The 15547-nt window shown below is 39.8% G+C and overlaps 1 protein-coding gene across 1 annotated transcript; it reads left to right on the top strand.

Moving 5' to 3' along the window:
* The first annotated feature begins 13640 nt into the window (after positions 1 to 13640).
* Positions 13641 to 14719, top strand: LOC110306121 (olfactory receptor 1A1-like). Its single transcript, XM_021178320.1, has one exon. The coding sequence runs from the start codon at positions 13709 to 13711 to the stop codon at positions 14648 to 14650; it is 942 nt and encodes a 313-aa protein (XP_021033979.1). The 5' UTR covers positions 13641 to 13708; the 3' UTR covers positions 14651 to 14719.
* Positions 14720 to 15547: the final 828 nt, after the last annotated feature.

Raw genomic sequence — 15547 nt, 5'->3', positions numbered from 1 at the left:
TAGGCTTCATCCCAGGGATGCTGGGATGGTTTAAAATATGGAAATTCATCAACGAAATCCACTATATAAACAAACTCAAAGACAAAAACCACATAGTCATCTCGTTAGATGCTGAGAAAGCATTTGACAAAATTCAACACCCATTCATGATAAAAGTCTTAGAAAGATCAGGAATTTAGGCCCATACCTAAACATAATAAAAGCAATATATAGCAAACCAGTAGCTAACATCAAACTAAATGGAGAGAAACTCAAAGCAATCCCATTAAAATCAGGAACTAGACAAGGCTGCCCACTTTCTCCCTACCCATTCGATAGAGTACTTAAAGTTCTAGCCATAGCAATTCGACAACAAATCTAGACAATGAGATCAAGGGGATACAAACTGGAAAGGAAGAAGTCAAAATATCAATATTTGCATATGATATAAGAGTATAAGTGACCCTAAAATTTCCACCAGAGAACTCCTAAACCTGATAAATAGCTTACGTGCAGTAGCTGGATATAAAATTAACTCAAACAAATCAATGGCCTTTCTCTACACAAAGGATAAACCATCTGAGAAAGAAATTAGGGAAACAACACCCTTCACAATAGTCATAAATAATATAAAATAACCTGGTGTGACTGTAACAAAGGAAGTGAAAGATTTGTATGATAAGAACTTCAAGTCTCTGAAGAAAGAAATTGAAGATTTCAGACGATGGAAAGATCTCCCATGCTCATGGATTGGCAGGAGTAATATAGTAAAAATGGCTATCTTGCCAAAAGCAATCTATAGATTCTATGCAATCTCCATAAAAATTCCAACTCAATTCTTCACTTTGTTAGAAAGGGCAATTTGCAAATTCATCTGGAATAATAAAAAACCTAGCATAGCAAAAACTGTTCTCAAGGATAAGAGAACCTCTGGTGGAATCACAATGCTTGACCTAAAGCTGTACTACAGAGCAATTGTGATAAAAACTGCATGGTACTGGTACAGTGATATACAGGTAGATCAGTGGAATAGAGTTGAAGACCCAGAAATGAATCCACACACCTATGGTCACCTGCTCTTTGAGAAGGGAGTTAAAACCATCCAGTGGAAAAAAGACAGCATTTTCAACAAATGGTGCTGGCACAACTGGCAGTTATCTTGTAGAAGAATGCCAATTGATCCATTGTTATCTCCTTGTACAAAGCTCAAGTCTAAGTGGATCAAAGACCTCCACATAAAACCAGAAACACTGAAATTAATAGAGGAGAAAGTGGGGAAAAACCTCAAAGATATGGGCACAGGGGAAAATTCCTAAACAGAAGAGAAATGGCTTGTGCTGTATGATCAAGAATTTACAAATGGGACCTCATAAAATTTCAATACTTCTGTAAGGCAAAAGACACTGTCAATAAGACAAAAACGCCACCAACAGATTGGGAAAGGATTTTTACCAATCCTAAATCTGATAGGGGAATAATATCTAATATATACAAAGAGCTCAAGAAGCTGGTCTCCAGAAAATCAAATAACCCCATTAAAAATGGGGTACAGAGCTAAACAAAGAATTCTCAACTGAGATATATTGAATGGCTGAGAAGCACCTTAAAAAATGTTCAACATTCTTAATCATCAGGGAAATGCAAATCAAAACCACCTTGAGATTCCACCTCACACCAGTCAGAATGGCTAAAATAAAAAATTCATGTGACAGCAGATGCTGCCGAAGAAGTGGAGAAAGAGGAACACTCTTCCATTGTTGGTGGGATTGCAAGCTTGTACAACCACTCTGGAAGTCAGTCTGCTGTTTCCTCAGAAAATTGTACATAATAGTACTGTAAGATCCAGCAATACCTCTCCTGGGCATATACCCAGAAAATGTTTAAACTGGTAATATGAACACATGATCCACTATGTTCATAGCAGCCTTATTTATAATAGGCAGAAACTCGAAAGAAGCCAGATGTCCCTCAACAGAGGAATGGATACAGAAAATGTAGTACATTTACAAATTGGAGTTCTAGTTAGCATTAAAAAGAATGAATTTATAAAATTCTTGAACAAATGGATGTATCTGCAGGATATCATCCTGAGTGAGGTAACCCAGTCACAAAAGAACACACATGATATGCACTCAGTGATAAGTGAATATTAGCCCAGAAACTTAGAATACCCAAGATACAATTTGCAAAACACAAGAAAATCAAGAAGATGGAAGACCAACGGGTGATACTTCATTTCTCCTTAGAATAGGGAACAGAATACCCATGAAAGGAGTTACAGAGACAAAGTTTGGAGCTAAGATGAAAAGGTGGACTATGCAGAGACTACCCCACCAAGGGTTTCATCCCATAATCAGCCACCAAACCCACACGCTATTGCATATGTCAGCAAGATTTTGCTGAAGGGATCCTGGTATAGCTGACTCGTATGAGGCTATGCCAGTGCCTGGCAAATACAGAAGTGGATGCTCTATAAGAGTCATCTATAAGATGGAACACAGGGTCCCCAATAGAGAAGCTAGAGAAAGCACCCAAGAAGCTGAAGGGATCTGCAACCCTATAGGTAGAACAACAATATGAACTAATCAGTACCCCCAGAGCTTGTGTCTCTAGCTGCACATGTAGCAGAAAATGGCCTACTTGGCCATCACTGGGAAGAGAGGCCCCTTGGTATTGCAAACTTTATTTGCCCCAGTACAGGGGAATGCCAGGGCCTAGAAGTGGGAGTGGGTGGGTAGGGGAGCAGGGCAGGGGGAGGGTATAGGGAACTTTCGGGATAGCATTTGAAATGTATATAAAGAAAATATCTAATAAAAAAGAGCCAGTTTCTCACTTGAAAATTCATGACACTGTCTATATGCTAAGATTTTTTGTTTTCTTTCTTCTAATGCCTTTCTAAAAATTATTTATTTTATCTTTTGAGATATTAATATAATTACATCAATTCCCTTTCCTCCAAACCCTCCAACATACCTTATTGTTCTGTTTCAGATCCATGGCATCTTTTTCATTACTTCTCTCTCTGTCTGTCTCTGTCTGTCTCTGTCTGTCTCTCTCTGTCTCTGTCTCTTTGTCTCNCTGTCTCCCTGTCTCTCTGTCTCTCTGTCTCTCTGTCTCTCTGTCTCTCTGTCTCTCTGTCTCTGTCTCTCTGTCTCTGTCTCTGTCTCTCTGTCTCTGTCTCTGTCTCTCTCTCTCTCTCTCTCTCACACACACACACACACAAACACACACATCCATCTTAACATGTCTATCTTTTTCCTTGTTTAGTTCATGTCTAGGCAGTCATGATGCCTTCTATTTTCTTGATAAAGTCCTATTTTTTGTTCACAACTGTGTATTGTCCAGACTGAAAACACAATACATACTTGTAACATGCTGTGTCTGAGAGAAACACAGTAGGCCTCTGGAACATAGGATGCTAATGCAGGTAGAATGTTAGAATTGATGTGTGTACAAGGGAATATGCACACAATGTAGTGCACTCATTGGAGCAGTAATGGACAAGGGCAGAAACAGCTAAGAGCGACAACCAAGCATCTGAACACTAGGGAGAGACATCAGGGTGCTGGGTACCTGTGAGAACAGCTCCTCTGTTGGATTATACTACACTGAAAGCCTGGCTCTGCCAGATCTGAGATTTCAGGATCCAAAAGTCATCACCCTATCCAGAGGAAGGAGACACTTTTTGTAAAATGAGCTGTTGGCATGATTTTCCTTCACGTTATATGAAGGTGTGTCTCTGAATTGCTAAATCCTGGCAGGATTTTGGTATTGTCATTTCTGTAACCCATCACCAGTTTTTTATATGTCAATGCTTGTTCTTCAACTGCCCAAAAGATGATTCTATGAGATTATCATATTTAAATATGCAAGGTGCCCTGGTGAAATCAAACAGATCTCAATGACAAATGGATTAGCTCTTGTCCTGCTGCTGATTGGTTCAGACTGGGCCATGGCTTTTTATATAATAAAGAGCTGACAGCTGGAGCTGGTGCAGGAAGTGTGGGGATGGGACTTCCAGGTAGGCAGAGATGCTGGCAGAGACACTGAGAGAGACACAGGAGAAGCAGGCCGAAACAAACACAGGCTTGAAGGAGGTGGAATGGACGGAACTGGCATCAGGCAGTGAGAGGAACAGGGAGAGAAAGATGCAATGGTACATAAATCAGGGTAAGTTTGTACCTAGCTGAGAGAGTGTGCTAGCAAAAGGCTAACAGCTTTAAGCTATATAGATACTTCCATATTTTAATTAAACTTCAGTCTGGCAATATTGAGTTGTGTTCCTGCCTGCACGTCTAGTTGAGATAGGAAGAACAACAGACCTGAATCCAGTGGTCCTTTATGGACCCTGATGCCCAAACTCCTAAATTTTAAATCCCCTCAGAGTGACTAGTTGACCTTTCTGTAACCCTGTGCTGAGTGAAGAAGTTAAGATCTGTGAGTTGCCCCAAAGTCACACACCAGAAAACAGCAGAACCTCGGTGTGATTTTTACTCTTTTTGATTCCAAATGGCATACTGTAATGTGGAGTACTGTAGTCAGAGAAATAACCTTTCAGAGCCCATGTTTGGACCAAGAACATTTCCTCCTGTTACCTATTGTGCACTGACAGGGTCCTTTTCTTACTGGTGGTCTAACAGACTGTGCTCTGTACCTTCAGTTTGTCTTTCAGAGATAGCTCAGTCCAGGTGATCCAGGGACCTGCCCCCTGTCTTTTACACAATAGTCCCATCTTTATTGTGTCTGCTCTGTTAGCCAAATGCAATAGTTTTCAATTCCTTAGCTATGAAGATTTTCTGCTAACCCTTACCTAGACTTCATGTCTGGATATTGATACTCTTTCTTGTATATGCAATGTCTCTTTAGCAACCTCTATTCCATTTCTTCATTAAAGTCCTCTTTGTTCCCAAAGACTCTTAAGCTTCTCCAGAACTGGATAGCTAGCCTGAAATTAAATTTCACTGTCTGTTTTTTAACACATAATAATTTGCCACAGTGATTTAGATGTAAAAATGGTTGATAAACCCAGCTTCATCACCACATGAAAGGCCAAGCCTTTTTCTACCAGGGTGATTCTTCAGTGTCTGAGCTAATGTCAGGAACTAAGTGAGGTACAGTATTAGATATGACTCCTGAGCCAGGAAGGCATGAACAGTGGACATCCATAGCTCAGAATGGATGAGCTGTGCCTCAGAAACTGGGGCACATGGAAGTGAATGAAACAAAAATCCAGTCACCCTGACTTTATGTGGAAAATATTGACCAAAGAACCAATAAATTAAAACTCCTTTTCTGTCTTCACTTGTGCTCTATGGACCAAGAACATACTTGTCTTATTGCAGGCCCTATACAGAATCTATCCCACAGGAAGAAACTTCTCTGGCAAAGCATATAATCTCCACCATCCAGATTACTGTCCTTTCTGAATGTGTGCCTTAGGATGGGAGTATGGCACTCACAGTCACCCTAAAGGATGAACCCAGGAATTTGTCCACATGAAGGATAAGATTTCTTTCATTGCCTGTCTTCCTGCCCATAGGGATGGCTCTGCCTCATGCTGTGATACTTGTTCTCAAAGCCTTCGGAAGCTTCTCAATCAGCTCTCTCTGCAGCCTGTCTTTTGGACCCCCCTCCCTAAAAATGCTTGTAGACTTCACTGACTTCCTTGGAATCCTGCCTTTTGGCTGGAAAGATTTTGAGATGTCTATTGTCTTTCTTTCCAAGCACTGCAGCTGCCAGGACTTGGTTGCACTATCACTGTCCAGTGATCTTATCTGCCCTCCTCTCCTTGCTCTTTGGAGCTGGAAAGCAAACCTTATTTACATTAAGAATTTTGTCCCACCCCAATTTTGAGCTCACCACATTGCCTGTGTCTGTCTCAGCCAACATCACAATGACCTGGTGCCTCTTCTTTCATCCTCTATGTTGATTGATATAACCTGAAGACTTCCCTGAGACTCTGAGGATGTTTCTCTTTCAAGTGGAGTCTAATAAGATCACAGGCATGTTCCTTCTTTGGTAGCTATGGAAGTCCTATACATGTCATGTAGCAGGACTGCAGAGTGAACTGGTTGTCAACATCAGATCCCCAGTAATACGCGAGTGTTCCAGGCTTGGGCTACCAGAGGACTTACCTATCTATTTCCCAGAAGAGTCAATGTGAGATTGTATCTCTTATGGGATCTTGGAGCCTAGCAATTGTCTTAGGTCCCACATATTCCCTAAGGAGCAATTTATTGAAAAAGAGAAGTATGTGGTCCACTAGCATTGGATTTCTTCCAAGAAAATTCATTAACTGTCTGTTTCTTGTAGAGAAAGCTACACTACTCAACCAAATAAAATCTCCTTTGGCCTCTGACATTATACAAAACTCCCTTTAATGTAAATATTGAACTTCTCTTAAAATGTTTCATTGTGTAGGTTTCCTAAGATTATATATATATATAGTGTAGTTGTATAAATGCATATATATGTGTGTATATATAGTGTATTTGTTTAAATGCACATATATGTGTATATATATATATATATATGTATATATATGTATATATATTCATTAACATCCCCTTTTTGTTGTGGATATTACCTCAGTCTTTGAATATTGTCACTCCAGTAATACTTTAGTGCTTTTAGAGATAAGAGAGTAAGGATCCAAGATTGATGGGAACAGACCAAGAGACAAGCTATATTGTAGAGTTCTTATTGGCTGAGTCTTGGGTGGTAGAACAACAAAAAAGTGATACTGATTGATCATAAGTAAGTGAATAAATTAAAAATAAGTATATCACACTGGTATATGTAGATGAATGAGTCGATGGATGGATGGATGAATGAATGAGTGTAGGGGAAGCTAAGGGAAGAAATAGAAAGACAAAGCAAGAAAGAATGCTCATTCTTAGGATACAATTTAACTAGTAAAATTTAAAGTTGAAAAATCAATACTGGTTTAATACCATAGCAATTTTTGAAGCAAATTATATTGATTATAGAAAAGTAAAATCTATTGATACTCTTCTCTGTATATGTTACCCTTCCAAAGGATCAAAACTACATGCCTACACTTGAAGAAATCACGTGTCTTCCAATATGTTGTGTTACAAAAGAATAAAATTAGCTCATGTGGATTCCTGGTCAAAGCCCCAAACATAGTGATAACACAGTGACCAAAATCAATAAAACATATTGTAGAATGACGTGTAAAAGATGTTGGTCTAGGAGGTTCAGCCCTTGCTCCCCAATAACAACAATGACCTAACAACCCACTGGTAGAAATTCCACTTACACATGTTCCTTCTTTTGTCCAGTGAAGACAGACTGTGACACTATTTGTGTGTAGAGTATGGACTTTCCCCCCAATTGGGGCATGTTTTTGTGCCTTGTATATTCAGATGCTGATAACTGTTTCCAGAGATCTGGTTACAGGCTGGACATTGGCTTTGTAAAGTGTCTCCTGTCCCAATGTTGTGTAAAAATTGTTTTACTTCACCTCTGATTGGTTAATAAAGAGCCGATCAGCCAATATCTGCATAGGACAGGATAAGGTAGGACTTCTGATCCCAGTAAGAGGGTCTCTGTCAGGGATCAGAGAAAGAGGCAATTTGCCATGAGGATTTGCCATGAACAGGTGGTTCTGAGAAAGTCACCATGGGAGGACACTGATGGAGCAGGGCAAGACAAGATGTCAGGTAAAGTACACCAGTTCAGCATTGTTAGGTTAAAATAGCTCAGTATCTGGCCAGTTACAGTGGAAGAAAATTTTTAACAAAAATACCAGGTTTTCTGTTATTATTTAAGAGTCAGTGTGGACATAGAAAATCTCTATACATTAATAGAGCTGGTATCTCCCATTTCAGTGGGCCAGCGGAAAAGAATGGTAATGGTGTCAACGTGAATCACTATAGTTTGTGAGCACTTAACTGAAGACATTTCTTCAAAGCAGACTACTTCTCTCCAACAGTGAGTATGATGCTCAAAACAGCAAAGAAGCTGCAGAGTGACTGAAGCAAGTCTAAGACTAGGAACTTCTCAGTTCTATACTCTACAGCCTAGGCATCACCAAATTACTTCATGTATCATTACCACTCCCTTTCTGAAGGCATGTTGCACAATCATTCCTGTTTCTAAAAAGTATTCAATGACAGAAAAAAGAGCCAAGATAAATCTTCCTAGAGACAATCTCAGGTCATCCCCCTTACTAGAGGAAAACTCCCATGATCATTATTTCTATTTTGGGAGGAGAGAACAATCAAGATTTTTTTTGTATGAGCCAATTAACATCCATTTTCAGTGCCCACAGAAAACTCTGATATATATTACAAAATTAAAGCACCATTTTCTTCTATGCCACTAAATAATTCCTTTCCTTTTATGGGCACCCAGGAGATAAAACACAGAAGAGCAACACCCTTAAATGTGTTTACCAAGAAAAAAGACATTAATCATTAGGATACCATGATATTTCTATCTGATAGTCCACGGACCAGACTTGAGACCAAAATCTATATAAAGAACAGCTATAGAAGAGCCACAAGCATGGTGCAGTCTCTGATATATCTTCCAAAAATATGTTTCAAAATTGATTATATATGCAGTTTGATATAGGGTATAGAGACTTGTAACATGACTACCAGTAAAATAGTGAGTACGTAGTAAATTCTATACAGGTTTATATAGAAATGATAGAACAGTAAGAGCATTGGGACTTTGGCTCAGTGTTAAGAGTAATTCTCTAGCAAGTACAAGGCCTCCAGCTAATTCCTCACCTCTGAAGGGAATAAAAACAATAAAAGAAGTTAATATACACTGTTAGTTATGTGTCATGCACTATGTCAAGAATACATATAATTTAAAAATATGTTCTATTTTAAGAATTACATATAGTTCATTCAGTCATTTTAACTTCATGAGGGTGTGTTTATTCTTATTACTGTTTTCATTTCAGCGGTATATAAGTAAGCAAATCTTGACCCAAGATAGGTACAACTAATATGCTTCAAAGTCAGCAACTGATGGGCCAGCCTGGGCTCACAAGCATTCACCACCACTTTCTGTGGAAGGCTGTGAGCTCTCTGCCAGAGGAGGTACTAAATCACAGTGCAGCACTCATCATTAGGGTTACAATACAGGTGACACATGCATATAGTGCTCTGATATCTGTAAGTTCTTTTCATCTCTCAGAATCTAGACAATCTGGACATCTGCTCTGAGCATACTACATTAAATACAGCATAGCTTGCACTCTAATGCTTCCCTGACCAAATCCTAGTGAAAAAGGTGCAATGTTATTTTCTTTCTTTGAGCCACTAAACAGCAGAAAGACATATGTACAGGCTTGCAGAAATACCAAGATCTCAGTCGTATTAGGGTCCTTGCAACTCCCAAGTGGTGGTTCCTAATAGAGTCTGAGCAGCAGAGGTAAGGAGATCCCAACAGAGAGGATGGACTAGGTCAGCCTAGAGATTGAACCTTGGAGACACTCTCTCTAGGAAACTGCAAATTACTATTGGGAGCCACTGTGTCCCCTAAGGCTATAGGAAGAGGCATGTCCATCAATCTCAACAATTATTAGGCATTGAACCTGAATGACTATCTGGGAGAGTGATGTTTCAGGAGACTTTAAAAGCTGCTGGTAAGTTCCCAGCCTTTATGCTAAGATCTATTGGGCTGCAGTTTGGGAGATTGCTCCTCCTCAGGCTCAATCCAGGACAGCACTTTTTGTTGCTCCCGCCCATGGGTTGGAAATGGAGAGCTCATTGTTTCAAACCATCCCAATCTCATGTTCATCTAAACACAGCTCCAGGATGCACAGGGCACAGGTCCTAGTCTAGCTGCTTGCAAAGTTTCATTTATGTAACAGGAGTTAAACCTACAGGACCAGGATGTCTTATGTCAATGTCTACTGACATCCATGTAGGTCTGAGGACATTGGAGAGAGAGCACTTATGACAGCATGATCTAGACACATGGCAGAAGCAGCCATATCACCAGCATGCTGTTCCTAGACCCTCACAAAGTCCCCACAAGGTAAGTAGAATCATCATGCCCTTTTCTCAAATCATTTACTAGGTGAGTCACTAACACTCACACAGAGAGGTTAGATGGATACAAATCATAGTCTGACCTATATTTTGAAGATCCAATAGACAAAAAGGCAGATAGACAGAATTCCTGCTCTGACTACAGGTCTCCTGGGACTTTGTCCATGAATACGGAGCTGGGAAGGGGCAGTTGTGCTTCTGTTATCCCATTGAAGCAATGTCTACCCCTGAAATGTGTTGTATGTTTGCTGTGTGTTACAGGCATGTGGAGTACAGTAATGCATATGCAGAAATGTAAGGTCTTAAGAGAGGAACTACAAAGATGTGTCTGCTCCCACTCTTTGGGGCTAAACAGTGGGCCCTTTGCAGAGTCAAAGTCTTAAGGAGTGGAATTACTACAGAAATCTGAAAAATATTTGAAGCATTTTTTTTTTACTTGTTTCTTGCACCCAGATGACAAGGGCAAACAATTGGTCTTACCTGTCCTTGCAAAAATTTTCCTCAGTACCATAGCTCAAGTCAAAGCCAGATCACTCTTCAGGGGTATAAATAGTAGTGGTGAGCTCTGTGTGAGACTGACACCTTTCAGGGAACTCAGGCATGTTCTTGTTGATGCCTCTTCATCTTTTCTCCCCAACAGTACAAGGTTCATTTTGCTTCTTGCATGGGTTTATACAGAAATCATCTCTCCCTCCTGGCATCTCTCTAACATCTGGCACCATGGACCTCCATGCCTTAGTCCTTACACGCAACAAACCACTCTCCTCTTACTTCTTATATTTTCTGTTTCTCTCTTGATTATACCAATCACTTCCCCTTTTGAGTTGCATCTTTTCATCATGTTCTTGAACTCCACACTTTTTTTGTATAATCATGTAATTTTTGCAGTGGACTGTCCATCAACTTGTTGCCACATTCACTATTCACAATGTGTATTAAACAAAGGGATGAGCATCTCTTTTCAGAAAGGGTTAGTGGAAACTACATTCAGTGTGCTAATATGTGTAAATAGCAGGATATTGAATAAATCCCTTGTATTGGCTAACAACCCTCCACAAGACAAACACAACCTTCTTTTCCATGCTGATTCCTTCTTAGTCCTCAGCCTTGTCTGTACCCCTCTGCTTTGATGGGCTGATGTTACTGTCAACTGTCTGAATTTCTGTCCTTGAGGCTTTCTCCACAATAAGAAACTTGGACTTCATCTTTGAGTTAATGGTTAGAGTGAGTTGGGAAAACTCTGCCATGTGTCATACCTGAGTTTATAAGCATATTTTTAGTTCCACGAAGAGCAACCTTTGTAAACAAGCCTGATTTAGAAGAGGAGAATACTTTTTTTTTTAAAAAAGGAAAGGTTGCTAGAATGGGTTACTAGGCCAAGGAGGGTTCACTAAAGGACTGAAGAGGCTACAGTGTGCTTGTTAGTCAGCAGTTAGAGAATATAGCTATAACACTATGGAGCCAGCAAAGAAGTTGATGGAGTGAGATAGCTCAGGAAACAGAAGAAAATCAGGATGAGATTATACTTGATACATGGATACATTTTTTTCCTTGGGAACAAAGGGACACTACAGAGAAAAACACATAAGAATGACACGCATCAAAAACATATTAAGAAATGGTCTTTTATGGAGCAAGATACTCAATGGTGAGTCCAGGATTTAGGCCCATTGCTCATGTGGGTATTGGGGTGAGCTGTGGGAGTAGCAGAGTTGTAGATGGACTTCAGTAGGTAATAGCAATACTCGATGAAGAGTGATTGGTCTGCTTGGGATCTGGGCTCAAGAGCTCTAATCTCAAGTCTCTGTGATTTCTCCACTATCCTTTGGCAGCTCTGAGAGAAGAAAGTGGGAGAATGGGATGCTGTCTGAGGGTAGCATATTTTGGGAAGAGGACAATCAACCCAGTGTCTGGAAGGCAGATGTGAAGGTGGAATAACTGGATGGTTATCTGTAATGGAACAAAGACAGAAAATCACCATGAATTGAGTTGAAGATGAAGTTTTTAACATAGGAAATTTATTAACCTGGGTGAAGAACACTAGATAAGTAAATGTTAGTCAAAGATCATACAAGCTCTTCTGATTCCTTTCAATTGAGTCTTTCTTGCACTGATCATGTTCACTTGAAATGATACAGGGTCCTGGACCCCCCTCCAGCTGTGAAGACAAACCAGTCACTTTCCACTTCTCAACAAAGAATCCTATCTCTGTTTCTTAGCTTCCATGAAATATTGGCTTGAGCCACCAGCTCCATGGCCATTCTCTGAATTAAATCATCATCAACAGGTAATATCCTTATTTTAAATCCTATTTATTATTATATAGCTGATGTTAAAATGTAAGAACATCCAGAAATCACCACAACAAAGATCCATATGTGTTTGGTGGCTAGAATATTATTCCCTATTTGTTCCATTTTTTTCTGTTTTATTTGTTTTCTTATTGTGTAGCCCAAGCAGGTTTGTGCATCTCCCTCCCTCTCCCTCTCTCTTCCTCTCTCTCCCTTTGACATCGGATAATCTCATTATGTAACAGTATCATCTCTTTAACTTCTTCAATATTTTCAAACTATTAGTACTGTAGTGTGATGAAAGCTCCCAAGTAGAACACATAGTAAGATTTGCTAGAACTCTGTCACATGACTGCACCTCACTGCAACTCACTGCAAAGGAGATGAGTAAATGTAGTTAAAGTTGTTAAGAAGAGGATAGCATGAATATCACCAAGTAGCTAGTAGTCTCTGCTATAATTAATGTCTGAGAGCAAAAGATAAGGGAAATTGGAAGAGACTGGTGAATAAGTTAAAGAAATATTACAACATTACCAGTAGAAAACCATGATGGTTTTGTAGCCTATTGTTTATGTTATAAGACAATTGAGACTACAGAAATAGAGTGGAGAGTTTATGAACTAGTGGTGGTAGCAAAATAAATAATAGGAAGAGAAGAGAGAAAGTACAATGTTGTGTGTAATTGAAAGGCTACCAAAGGGAAACCAGAAGAAGACAGAAAATGTCTACTTTGTGAATGGGACACCTGGGAGGAACATTCACTGGTCTTTAGTTAGTAGGACTTGAATTCAGTGATCCTTATGACTTACAGTCTTCCCATTCCACTGTGTACACTCTATATACTATGAGATAACTTTGGGTTTGGTTAAAGAAACAATGACAAATTCTAGGTTAGTTTTTCCTAGAGGACTTGGAATTGTAGTACATGATAGAGTATTTCAAAAGGCTGATTTCCATATGATGGCTAGTGAGACAAGTGTGATCTTGGTTTCTCCCTGAAACTGTAAGTCTTTTAGGAGAAGAGTCTATGCCCTACATGTTGAACAAACAATAATTAGTCATAACTGTCCCTTGTTTGTGATTTTTCTTTGAGGTCAAACTATGAATCAAGATCATGCAATGTAAACTTTAAGAATGAAATAATGAAATATTAAATGGCATTTTTGTAGGGAAAATGAATATTGTTGCTTACAGAGCCCTTATTTTGTAAACTTGATTAGTTTTGACAGATAAATGACCATCTGTACCACTGATCAATAGGGATTTCTCCAAATATGTGACTAAATTTTTATGGACTCATGTGTAGAGAGAGTCACCTTTTAGATTGGGGGGACTGGCAACCTATAGATAATAATCGCACTAAGGTTCTGGGTTCATGTCTGATTTCATGTTGAAGGAGCCATGAGAGAAGAAAACGAGTCTTCTACTACAGATTTCACTCTCCTGGGAGTTACAAGGCAGCGGGAGCAGGAATATTTCTTCTTCATCCTCTTCCTGTTCATTTACCCCATCACAGTGTTTGGGAACATGCTCATCATCCTAGCTATTCACTCTGACACTCGCCTCCATAACCCTATGTACTTTTTCCTGGCCAACCTCTCCCTTGTTGACATCTTCTTCTCTTCTGTAACTATCCCCAAGATGCTGGCCAACCATCTCCTAGGTAGCAAGGCCATCTCATTTGGAGGATGTATGGCACAGATGTACTTCATGATAGGCTTGGCAAATACAGACAGTTATATACTAGCTGCAATGGCATATGACCGAGCTGTGGCTATCAGTCGCCCGCTTCATTATGCAACAATTATGAGTCCACAACTTTGTGTCCTGCTGGTAGCTGGGTCCTGGGTGATTGCAAATGCCAATGCACTGCCCCACACCCTACTCACAGCTAGATTGTCCTTCTGTCGCAATAAGGATGTGGCCAACTTCTACTGTGACATTACACCTTTGCTCCAGCTGTCCTGTTCTGACATCCGCTTCAATGTGAAGATGATGTACCTTGGGGTGGGGGTCTTCTCTGTGCCACTGCTGTGCATCATCATCTCCTATGTCCGGGTCTTTTCCACAGTCTTGCGGGTTCCATCCACCAAGGGCTTCCTGAAGGCCTTGTCCACCTGTGGCTCTCACCTGACAGTGGTGTCCTTGTATTATGGGACAGTCATGGGCATGTATTTCCGGCCCCTGACCAGTTACAGTCTGAAGCACGCATTGATAACTGTGATGTACACGGCAGTGACCCCAATGCTGAACCCTTTCATCTACAGCCTGAGGAACCGGGACATGAAGGCTGCTATCAAGAAACTCTTCCACTGCCACTCTTCCTCTTCTTCCCTCATGTGAAACCATGCCGAGCTGATACTGTGGTTCCAAGCCAGAAGCACTAGGAAACTCAGCTTCAACGTCACTCCTGCAAGGAGCTGCTTGTCATCTTTCCAGCTTGAAATCCCTTTCCTTGGGAGCCTTCTGATGGTTTATGGAGGTAACTTATGTACTCTACTGATTTCAACACACATTTTTGCTCCCATGGTCAGAGTACAGCACACAGCTGTGGATTTAGTTCCCACAGGCAGACTGACAAGCAGAGTGAAGTTGGGAGTCTAAGTGTTGATTTCATCATGTAGAAGCTTGGACTGATATCTGTTTTACCCATGTCACAGGATGTGCTCACAGTAGCTCATGCTTTAAAGACTAGATTACTGTTTGCATGAGCATTTTATTTACTATGTTTGATCACTCTGCCAGGCTTATAATCATGTATGGGTAAGGCTCATGTGACTACATATTGCATTTCTCTTCAATTTTGGACATAATTGCATTTATTAAGTTCATCAATAACACTTAATAAATGTGAAAAAAGTGGATGAAAATACTAGTTTGTGATTATGGTTAGAGATAACTAGACCAGGCATTATTTGCCTATCTAAATAAATCTTTGAAGAACCTAACCTGTGTAAGTGTTTTTCTGCCTACTTCACATTCAATATACCTCTAAAGTATTTATTTTAGAGTGAAAAATTCCATAAAATTGAATAAATGACACTAATCGGATATATTGATTTTTAAATAACTATTATGTGTTTTGATTATTTTATTGGAAGTTTTGATTAATTATAATATTACAGAAACATAGTATGACTAAGTACTTGGGTATCTTGTAAGAAGTGAGAAAGCTTGAAGTGGTGGCACATACTTTTATCCCCAGCACTACTAAGGTTAGATAGGAAGGCTACTGTAGTC

The sequence above is a fragment of the Mus caroli genome, chromosome 11, assembly GCF_900094665.2.
Source record: "Mus caroli chromosome 11, CAROLI_EIJ_v1.1, whole genome shotgun sequence".
In the NCBI taxonomy this organism is placed as follows: Eukaryota; Metazoa; Chordata; class Mammalia; order Rodentia; family Muridae; genus Mus; species Mus caroli.
Note: the sequence above shows the minus strand (reverse complement) of the source record. Positions and strands in the feature narration are given on the sequence as shown.

Excerpts from the sequence above, each read along its gene's own strand:
- LOC110306121 (XM_021178320.1), top strand. The coding sequence starts at position 13,709 with ATGAGAGAAGAAAACGAGTCTTCTACTACAGATTTCACTCTCCTGGGA.